This window comes from Microplitis mediator, chromosome 1 (assembly GCF_029852145.1).
Source record: "Microplitis mediator isolate UGA2020A chromosome 1, iyMicMedi2.1, whole genome shotgun sequence".
In the NCBI taxonomy this organism is placed as follows: Eukaryota; Metazoa; Arthropoda; class Insecta; order Hymenoptera; family Braconidae; genus Microplitis; species Microplitis mediator.
Window position 1 is genome coordinate 1,045,904 of NC_079969.1, and position 11,332 is coordinate 1,057,235.

General features: G+C 27.7%; 1 protein-coding gene across 3 annotated transcripts; it reads right to left on the minus strand.

The window, feature by feature from the left end:
• Window positions 1–61: 61 nt before the first annotated feature.
• On the minus strand, window positions 62–6,935 carry LOC130668281 (uncharacterized). Of its 3 annotated transcripts, XM_057470486.1 has the most exons (14): window positions 6,764–6,930; window positions 4,687–4,875; window positions 4,454–4,583; window positions 4,145–4,398; window positions 3,914–4,043; window positions 3,564–3,817; window positions 2,997–3,126; window positions 2,686–2,939; window positions 2,118–2,247; window positions 1,807–2,060; window positions 1,582–1,711; window positions 1,246–1,523; window positions 360–489; window positions 62–290 (listed from the first exon to the last, which is right to left on the minus strand). In XM_057470486.1, the coding sequence occupies exons 1-14, from the start codon at window positions 6,818–6,820 to the stop codon at window positions 163–165; spliced, it is 2,448 nt and encodes an 815-aa protein (XP_057326469.1). In that variant the 5' UTR covers window positions 6,821–6,930; the 3' UTR covers window positions 62–162. The 3 variants fall into 3 exon arrangements, with proteins under 3 accessions (XP_057326469.1, XP_057326489.1, XP_057326479.1); XM_057470506.1 differs by lacking the exons at window positions 1,246–1,523; window positions 1,582–1,711 and having other exon boundaries at window positions 6,764–6,935; XM_057470496.1 differs by lacking the exons at window positions 2,997–3,126; window positions 3,564–3,817 and having other exon boundaries at window positions 6,764–6,929.
• Window positions 6,936–11,332: the final 4,397 nt, after the last annotated feature.

Below are 11,332 nucleotides of genomic sequence, written 5' to 3' on the forward strand. Positions count from 1 at the left end.
AAAATTTATGGCTCACACGTGAAACCACTAAATTTCCGCTGGAATGAGTACCCACATCATATATGTATATATATTTTTATTTTATTGTCATCACTTTACATTTAAAAAATTACAAGTCCCCTGACTCCCGGAATTTATTCAAATTTCTTTATAAATAATTTTTTAAATAGAATTTATATGTTTCTTCGGATAGCTTTTGACTTCCGGTTCATACTCCAAAGGATACAGTCGGAAATTTTCTCTCACACAGACAAGGATCCAGTCTTTAGCTTCATCTGCACTGTCGCTCTCTAAAGAAAAATTAAATAATTTAAAAATTCCCGCCAATATTCATTGGTAATTAATCAAATTTTTCTTACTCTTAGCGAGACATCGCTTGAGATTTTCTATTTTTTTCTCTGGGGCTGGAAGTTGTTCCTTGAAATTTGGATTTGTTACAGAGAAATAACTCATCACTGCTTGCAAGTCGCCGGAATTATCGGGATTTATCTGCACAAATAATATGAATACTTTGTTTTTTAAAAATATCTCTGTAAATATCAAGTTTTTTGAAAACATGCAAAAGACCTTTTTTGTAGCTTTTTAAATTCTCTACAAAAAATATCTCTTATACTTTTTCCATAAACTCAGTAGTTGTTGAGATATTTTGAGTTTAAAACTCAATGACTAAAATTGGAATTTTGAGTTAACGAAAGAGTAATCGGTTTTTTAAAAATATCTCTGTAAAAATTCAATTTTTCCAAAAATTGCAAGAGACCTTTTTTGTAGGGCTCAAAATTTCCTACAAAAAAGATATCTTATACTTTTTCCATAAACTCAGTAGTTATTGAGATATTTTGAGTTTAAAATTCAATGACTAAAATTGAAATTTTGAGTTAACAAAAGTGTAATCGGTTTTTTTAAAATATCTCTGCAAAAATTCAATTTTTTCAAAAATTGCAAGAGACCTTTTTTGTAGGGCTCAAAATTTCCTACAAAAAAGATATCTTATACTTTTTCTATAAACTCAGTAGTTATTGAGATATTTTGAGTTTAAAATTCAATGACTAAAATTGAAATTTTGAGTTAACAAAACTATAGTTGTTTTTTTTTAAATATCTCTGTAAAAATTCAGTTTTTTGAAAAATTGCACAGAAGCTTTTTTGTAGCCCTTTAAATTTCCTACAAAAAAGGTATCTTATATTTTTTTCATAAACTCAATAACTACTGAGATATTCAAAGTTTAAAATCATAATTATGATTTACCAATCCCATGTGCTGGTAAATACAAGTAACTCTTCGGTCCATTTCTTTTTCACTAATCGCCTTAAAATTTTGATTCAAAATGGCGGATTGATAATATTTCTCCTCAATTTCCAGTATTTTCATCAGATTGTCCGGGTACTCTGGACATTTCTTCGAAACTTTTTTGAAACCGTTATTAAACGGCCCAACTTCGAGTTCATATCCAATGGGATATAACCGGAAGTATTCTCTTATACACACGAGAATCCAGTCTTTGGCTTCCTCCGCACTGTCGCTCTCTAAAAAAAAAAATAACATTCAAAATTTACCGCCGAAAATTAACTAAATTTTTCTTACTCTTAGCGAGACATCCTTCGAATTTTTCCAATTTTTCCTCTGGAACTGGAATCTGTTCTCTAAATATTGGACTAGTTTTTGAGAAGAAATTTATTACCGCTTGTAAGTCAGCAGAATTGTCGGGTTTTATCTAAAAAATTTATCAATTTTTTTATTTCCTAAATTTTTTTTATCTGGGGCAAAATGGACCACTGTAAATATGCGACCCCATAATTGATATCTTACCAATCCCATGTGCTGGTAAATGCAAGTCGTCTTTCGCGCCATTTCTTCGTCACTGATAGCAGCGAAATTTTTATTCTTAATGGCGAGTTGGTAATTTATCTCTTCGATTTCCAATATTTTTGAAAGATTTCTACTCTCCGGGTACTCTGGGCACTCGTTTTCAACTATCGGTTTGTAGCCCACAGGATGTAACCGGAAATTTGCCTTAACACACGCGAGGATCCAGGCTTTGGCTTCATCTGCGCTGTCGCTCTCTAAAAAAAATTAATGAGCAAAAATTTCTCACAGAAAATTAATAAAATTTTTCTTACGTCTAGCGAGGCATCTCTTAAGATTTTCTAAAGTTTCCTCTGGAGCTGGAAGCTGTTCTGTGAATATTGGACTGGTTACAGAGAAGAAACTCATTACTGCTTGCAAATTACCGGAATTATCAGGATTTATCTGGAGAAATAATATAAATAATTTGTTTTTTCAAAATATCTTTGTAAATATTGAGTTTTTTGAAAAATAGCAAGAGACATTTTTTGTAGGGCATTAAATTCTCTACAAAAAAGGCATCTTATACTTTTTTCATAAACTTGATCGTTATTGAGATATTTGGAGTTTAAAACTCTATGAATAAATTTGGAATTTTGAGTTTACAAAAAATAACAAAAGTGTGATTGGTTTTTTCAAAATATCTTTGTAAATATTGAGTTTTTTGAAAAATTGCAAGAGACATTTTTTGTAGGGCATTAAATTCTCTACAAAAAATATATCTTGTACTTTTTTCATAAACTCAATATTTATTGAGATATTTAGAGTGTAAAATTGCATGGGTCATTTAGACCCCAAAAGGGCGCGAAATTTTAAAATTCAAAATCAAAAATATTATTTTACCAATCCCAGGCGCTTGTAAAGGCAAGTCAGCGTGCGTTCCATTTCTTCTTTACTGATAGCCGCATAATTTTTTTCCCTCAAGGCAGTTTGGTATTTTCTCTCTTCAATTTCCACTATTTCTTTCATACTTTTATTTTCCGGGTACTCTGGACATTTGTCAGCAGCTTCTGATTCGTACTCCAAAGGCACTAACCGGAAATTTTCCTGTACACACACGAGGATCCAGTCTCTGGCTTCATCTGCGCTGTCGCTCTCTAAAAAAAATTAATAATCAAAAATTTCCCGCCGAAAATTAAAAAAAATTTTCTTACTCTTAGCAAGACATCTCTCAAGATTTTCTAATGTTTTCTCTGGAGCTGGAATCTGTTCTTTGAATTCTGGACTGATTATAGAGAAGAAACTCATTACTGCTTGCAAATCAGCAGAATTGTCGGGTTTTATCTGGAGAAATAATATAAATATTTTGTTTTTTCAAAATATCTTTTTAAATATCAAGTTTTTTGAAAAATTGCTCGAGACATTTTTTGTAGGGCATTAAATTCTCTACAAAAAAGATCTCTTATACTTTTTCCATAAACTTGATAGTTATTGAGATATTTGGAGTTTAAAACTCTATGAATAAAATTGGAATTTTGAGTTCACAAAAAATAACAAGTGTGATTGGTTTTTTCAAAATATCTCTGTAAATATTCATTTTTTTGAAAAATTGAATGAGACCTTTTTTGTAGGGCTTTAAATTTCCTACAAAAAAGGTATCTTATACTTTTTCCATAAACTTGATAGTTATTGAGATATTTGGAGTTTAAAATTCCCTTAGGTCATCTAGACCCCAAAAGGGCGCGAAATTTAAAAATTCAAAATTATAATTGATATTTTACCAATCCCAGGTGCTGGTAAATGCAAGTCGTCCTTCGCTCAATTTCTTTGTCACTGATGGCCGCAAAATTTTTTTCCCTAAGTGCCGCTTGGTACTTTTCGTCTTCCATTTCCAGTAATTCTTTCATACTTTTATTTTCCGGGTACTCTGGGCATTCGTCAGCAACTTCCGGTTCATATTTTGAAGGACGTAACGGGAAATTTTCTTTTATACAAACGTCGATCCAGGCTCTGGCTTCATCTGCGCTGTCGCTCTCTAAAGAAAAATTGAATAATTTAAAAATTCCCGCCAATATTCATTGATAATTAAGAAAGCAAAAATTTCCTACAAAAATTAATTAAATTTTCTTACTCTTAGCGAGACATCTTTTGAGATTTCCCAATTTTTCCTCTGGAAATGGAATTTGTTCTTTGATAATTGGACTTGTTGTGATTAAAAAACTCAAGACTGCTTGCAAATCACCAGAATTGTCGGGTTTTATCTGGAAAATTGTTTTATTTATACTTGAGGTAAAATGAGCCATTGCTAATATACGTGCCCATCATACCCCCCCCCCCCTTGTTAACTTAATAATCATTTTACCAGTCCCAAGTGCTGGTAAACACAAGTCGCTCTTCGTTGCATTTCTTTTTGACTGATGGCCGCAAAATTTTTTTCCCTAATGGCGGCTTGGTAATTTTCCTCTTCGATTTTCAATATTTCTCTCATACTTTTATTTTCCGGGTACTCTGGGCATTCGTCAGCAACTTCTGGTTCATATTTTGAAGGACGTAACGGGAAATTTTCTTTTATACAAACGTCGATCCAGGCTCTGGCTTCATCTGCGCTGTCGCTCTCTAAAAGAAATTAATAAGCAAAAATTTCCTACGAAAATTAATTAAATTTTCTTACTCTTAGCGAGACATCTTTTGAGATTTTCCAATTTTTCCTCTGGAAATGGAATTTGGTCTTTGATAATTGGATTTGTTATGATTAAAAAACTCAATACTGCTTGTAAATCACCGGAATTATCGGGATTTATCTGGAAAATTGATTTATTATTTTATTTATTTAAATTTTTTTTTGATCTGGGGCACTATGGCCCCCAGACCCTTATCCTCTTGTTAACTAAATTATTATTTTACCAGTCTCAGGTGCTGGTAAACACAAGTCGCTCTTCGTTCCATTTCCTTTGGACTGATGGCGGCTAAATTACCGGCGGCCAATGCGTCGCGGTAATTTTTCTCTTCGAATTCTAGCGTTTGAGTAAAATCGTCTGGATACTCTGGACATTTTGTTGGCTCCTCTCGAATTTTATCAGTTGGAACAGAAGCCTGAGAGTTTATAGTATTATGAGAAAAAGTGGACTAGGGGTTGCATAAAAAAAATTGAAAAAATACTTTTCTTTTGGGAAATTTAATTAGCTACAATTTCGGTCTCTATAATTTTTCCCGTATCTTTAATATTTAGCCCGTAATTTTAATTTTCAAATTCAAAATTTGAAGCCTTTGAAAACCCGACAGTTTCTGTAAAAGTCTCTGATTTTTCCTATATTTTTCAGCTAAAAAAAATTGGAAAAATATTTTTCTTGTGGGAAATTTAATTAGCTACATTTTCGGTCTCCATAATTTTTCCCGTATCTTCAATATTTAGCCCGTAATTTTAATTTTCAAATTCAAAATTTGAAGCTATTGAAAACCCGACAGTTTCTATAAAGTCTCTGATTTTTCCTAGATTTTTCATCGAAAAAAAATTGAAAAAATACTTTTCTTATGGGAAATTTAATTAGCTACATTTTCGGTCTCTTTAATTTTTCTCGTATCTCCAATATTTAGCCCGTAATTTTAATTTTTAAATTCAAAATTTGAAGCCTTTGAAAACCCGACAGTTTCTATAAAAGTCTCTGATTTTTCCTAGATTTTTCATCGAAAAAAAACTGAAAAAATACTTTTCTTGTGGGAAATTTAATTGGCTACATTTTCGGTCTCTTTAACCTTTCCCGTATCTTCAATATTTAGCCCGTAATTTTAATTTTCAAATTCAAAATTTGAAGCCTTTCAAAACCTGACTGTTTCTATAAAAGTCTCTCCTAGATTTTTCATCTAAAAAAAATTGGAAAAATACTTTTTCTTAAGGGAAATTTAATTGGCTACATTTTCGGTCTCTTTAACTTTTCCCGTATCTTCAATATTATCCCGAAATTTTAATTTTCAAATTCAAAATTTGAAGCCTTTGAAAACCTGACAGTTTCTATAAAAGTCTCTGATTTTTCCTAGATTTTTCATCTAAAAAAAATTGAAAAAATACTTTTCTTGTGGGAAATTGAATTGGCTACAATTTCGGTCTCTTTAATTGTTCCCGTATCTTCAATATTTAGCCCGTAATTTTAATTTTCAAATTCGAAATTTGTAGCCTTTGAAAATCTGACAGTTTTTATAAAAGTCTCTGATTTTTCCGAGATTTTTCATCTAAAAAAAATTGGAAAAATACTTTTCTTGTAGGAAATTTAATTGGCTATATTTTCGGTCTCTTTAATTTTTCTCGTATCTTCAATATTTAGCCCGAAATTTTAATTTTCAAATTCAAAATTTAAAGTCTGAAAAATCCGACAGTTTCCGTAAAAGTATCTAATTTTCGTGGATTTTATCGCTATAAAAAATTAGCAAAACACTTTTTCTTATAAAAAATTTGAATGCCTACAAATTTGGTCCTCATCATTTTCGTCGTATCTCCAATATTTACCTCGCAATTCCAATCTTTACTCTAAAAACTCAATCTCCATGCGATTTTCGCGAGTTCATAATATTTATATGCATACGTATTTAGAGCCACGTGGCATATATTCTACTTAACCTCTTTTTTAGTACTTACTATCATATTATCATATATTATTTACTAATACTCTTATTATTTTTATTTCCATATTCCCAAAAATTTCCAAATAATAATTTACTATCATAAAAAAAATTTTAATTTTCATTAATTAACAGTTAAGTTTTTCTGCAAAACGCAAAAAAAGCTTCGCTTCTCTCGGGTGTCCATCTTTTTTTTCCGAAAATTCAAAATGCTCAATTTTATCAAATTTTCAATTATATTTAAATATGTATAAATATAAATATATCAACAAAATATAAATATATATATGAATTTATCAAAAATATATATACATATATATAATACATACATACATACATACATATATATTTATATATATCAACTTACTGCGTAAATATTTCCAGCTAAAATTTGGACGCAGACAAAAATAAAAATCAAATACATTTTGAAATAAAAAAAAATATTTAAAACTTATTATTTTTATCAAAACTCAATACAACTCTTAGCAACACAAACTGACAATTTCGCGGATAAATATAAAAAAAAACTATTAAATCGGTCTTTTATATAACATACACGTAACCGTGGATCCGTAAAGGAAATAATCTCCGGAAAAATCTTAGCAGAGGGGATAATAACACTAGTTAAAATATATATATATATATATATTTATATATATATATTTGTATAGGTATATGTATAGATATATAGGTATTGAAAAAAGATAATTAAATTGTTATGGCGATGAGTAATTTAGTATCCGAGATAGAATAAAAAACACGTACGGTCACGTTTTACTTTTTATTATCAATTATTGTAATGACATTCTTAAAGTGCGCAGTAACAACTTCTGTAATGAGACACGATTATTTTTTCATTGTTTGATATTATTATTATTATTATTGGCAGCGCACATTCTAATGCCAGATAATTTTATTCTCAAGCTGAAAAAAAAAAAATAAAATAAATATTTTAAGTGTATAGAGATAAATTATACTTAATTTATGTTACTGCGCTTTTAAAAAATCACGAGGTTTAAAAATAATTTTCTTTTTATTGTTTTTTTTTTCGTGGAAAAATTTTATTTTTTATCATTTATTTTATTTCGTTACGTAACTCGGCAATTATTGAGTTTATGTGAAAAAGCGTAAGAATGTTTTTTGTAGGAAATTTAATTTAGAAAAAAATTGTTCATGTGTAATTTTCATGTAAAGTTGATTCTTTAGCGGGTATTTTTAGTTTTAGTGGAGATGAGGGAATTTTTTTGGGAAAATTTATTATCGGTGGGCTTTGAATTTAAATTGTGGCGAAACTATTAAAGATATAAGAAAAATGTGTAGGAATGAATTTGTAGAAAATTAAATTTTGAACAAAAAATGTATAAGTAAATTTTTGGGTAAAATCAATATTTGAGCTGATATTTTAATTTTTAGAAAATATGAGTAATTTTTTTTTAAAAGAATTTATAATTTTTGAATTTTAAATTAAAATTGTGGATAAACTATTAAAGATATGAGAAAAATTTATAGGAATGAATTTGTAGGGAATTAAATTTTAAACAAAAAATGTATGAGTAAATTTTTGGGTAAAATCAATATTTGAGCTGATATTTTAATTTTTAAAAAATATGAGTAATTTTTTTTTAAGAGAATTTATAATTTTTGAATTTTAAATTAAAATTGTGGATAAACTATTGGAGATATGGGAAAAATGTATAGGAATGAATTTGTAGGGAATCAAATTTTGAACAAAAAATGTATAGGTAAATTTTTGTGTAAAATCAATATTTGAGCTGATATTTTAATTTTTAGAAAATATGAGTAATTTTTTTTTAAAAGAATTTATAATTTTTGAATTCTAAATTAAAATTGCGGCTCAACTATTAAAGATATGGGAAAAATGTATAGGAATGAATTTGGAGGGAATTAAATTTTGAACAAAAAATGTATAAGTAAATTTTTGGGTAAAATCAATATTTGAGCTGATATTTTAATTTTTAGAAAATATGAGTAATTTTTTTTTATGAGAATTTATAATTTTTGAATTTTGAATTTTAAATTGAAATTGCGGCTAAACTATTAATGATATAAGAAAAATGCACAGGAATGAATTTGGAGGGAATTAAATTTTGAACAAAAAATGTATGAGTAAATTTTTGGGTAAAATCAATATTTGAGCTGATATTTTGATTTTTAAAAAATATGAGTAATTTTTTTTTAAAAGATTTTATAATTTTTGAATTTTAAATTAAAATTGTGGATAAACTATTGGAGATATGGGAAAAATGTATGAGAATGAATTTGTAGGAAATTAAATTCTGAACAAAAAATATATAAGTAAATTTTTACGAAAACCCGATAGTTTAGCCGGTAGAACAAAAAATTCTCAAATAAAATAACTGCTTTGAAAAATATTTCAATTTTCGATAAAATAATTCAGTAGAATCGATAATTACGATTCGATGTGACGATCGGAAAGCTAGTCGATTGAAAAAAGTTCAATTTTATTTTACAACTCAAGTATAATTTAAGAAAAAAAATCTCCAACACTTTTCCAGTCCTTTTTTTCCGGACGGTTTTTCAATAGTTTTTTTGTTCGTCTCCACTTCGAGAGTCTCGGTGGTGTTATACGTGTATTTTCTTCGGATTTTCTTTAGTCTAGTGTCTCTCAGTAGATAATCGAATGTCCAAAGTACTCTCCCGAGTATCACCGTGTGTTCAACCGAGCGAAAATTATTTACGACGTTAGTTCTATTAGCTATAGTTTAAACTTTTTTGTCAGCTTACTCTTCAAACTCACTTTTCATGCCTCATATAGTCAATATTCACTTTATTATCTTCTCTACTTTTTACTTTATTTTATAAGAATAATAATAATCAGGCCCTGAAATCACAAATTTCGTATTCTGAGCTTCTGGGATTGATCTCAAGCTGCGAGAAAATTTTTTTTGCTGACATATCGACTTTATTTTACTTGTTTTTGTGCCTACGGATGATTCGGAACCCAATTGGCGGCAATCGGTCCCCGAAAAAAAATATGATACTTTTGGATTCTTTTTTGCACAATAAATTATAAAAAAAAAAATATTTGAAAAAATTGCACTTGTAGTTTTTTAAATTTTCTACATGTGAATTTTTTTAGTTTTTTTTAAAATTGATTTTTTCAAAACAAAATCCAAAAATTCATTGTCTACTAAATTCAGTCATAAATTAATTTTTGGATTTATTTTTAAACGAGAAATTATAAAAAAAAAATATTTGAAAAAATTGCACCTGTAGTTTTTTAAATTCTCTACATGTGCATTTTTTTAGTTTTTTTAAAAATTGATTTTCTCAAAACAAAATCCAAAAATTCAGTCATAAATTAATTCTTGGATTTATTTTTAAACGATAAATTATAAAAAAAAAATATTTGAAAAAATTGCACCTGTAGTTTTTTAAATTCTCTACATGTGCATTTTTTGAGTTTTTTTTTAAATTGATTTTTTCAAAACAAAATTAAAAAAATTCATTGTCTACTAAATTCATTCATAAATTAATTTTTGGATTTATTTTTGCACAATAAATTATAAAAAAAAAAAATATTTGAAAAAATTGCACCCGTAGTTTTTCAAATTCTCTACATGTGCATTTTTTTAGTTTTTTTTTAAATTGATTTTTTCAAAAAAAAATCCAAAAATTCATTGTCTACTAAATTCAGTCATAAATTAATTTTTGGATTTATTTTTAAACGAGAAATTATAAAAAAAAAATATTAAAAAAAATTGCACCTGTAGTTTTTCAAATTCTCTACATGTGCATTTTTTTAGTTTTTTTTCAAATTGATTTTTTCAAAAAAAAATCCAAAAATTCATTGTCTACTAAATTCAGTCATAAATTAATTTTTGGATTTATTTTTAAACGAGAAATTATAAAAAAAAATATTAAAAAAAATTGCACCTGTAGTTTTTCAAATTCTCTACATGTGCATTTTTTTAGTTTTTTTTTAAATTGATTTTTTCAAAAAAAAATCCAAAAATTCATTGTCTACTAAATTCAGTCATAAATTAATTTTTGTATTTATTTTTAAACGAGAAATTATAAAAAAAAAATATTAAAAAAAATTGCACCTGTAGTTTTTCAAATTCTCTACATGTGCATTTTTTTAGTTTTTTTTCAAATTGATTTTTTCAAAAAAAAATCCAAAAATTCATTGTCTACTAAATTCAGTCATAAATTAATTTTTGGATTTATTTTTAAACGAGAAATTATAAAAAAAAAATATTAAAAAAAATTGCACCTGTAGTTTTTCAAATTCTCTACATGTGCATTTTTTTAGTTTTTTTTCAAATTGATTTTTTCAAAAAAAAATCCAAAAATTCATTGTCTACTAAATTCAGTCACAAATTAATTTTTGGATTTATTTTTAAACGATAAATTATAAAAAAAAAAATATTTGAAAAATTTGCACCTGTAGTTTTTCAAATTCTCTACACGTGTATTTTTTTTTTTTTTTTTTTTGTAATTAAATTATTGAAAAAAAAAATCCTAAAATTATTATTTTCTCCCTGCCTGAAAATTGCCATCGAAAACGTCATAATTTTCCATAAATAATCAGACTAACCCCCATAATTATTTACCCCTAATCAAATTATCTCGCCCCCTGATGGTAAAATCGACTTACCCACCAACTAATAAAATAAAATAAAAAAAAAAGTCCATTAATACTTTGAAAGTTACAATAAAGTTTCTAAACTTCCCACTCTGTAGTCTTGATTCTCTCCCTGAACTTTTAATTCGCCGTATCCGAATACGAGTTTACCTCAGCAGAAACCAAGCGGATTAAATTAAATCGCATAATAATTCAAAGTATGTGGATCCATGCAGAAGCAATTAATGCCTCATCTACAATCGTCATTTAGCACCTAATAAATTTGATAAACGACAAATGCTAGCTGGCTCGCCGGCTCGTTGGCTC

Bases quoted from the DNA above. Each gene is read 5' to 3' on its own strand.
- LOC130668281 (XM_057470486.1), bottom strand. From the start codon at position 6,820: ATGTATTTGATTTTTATTTTTGTCTGCGTCCAAATTTTAGCTGGAAAT. The intron at 2,940-2,996 runs GTAAGAAAATTT...AATTTTTTTTAG, and splicing joins TGAGAGATGTCTTGCTAAGA to AGAGCGACAGCGCAGATGAA. The intron at 2,061-2,117 runs GTAAGAAAAATT...AATTTTTTTTAG, and splicing joins TAAGAGATGCCTCGCTAGAC to AGAGCGACAGCGCAGATGAA.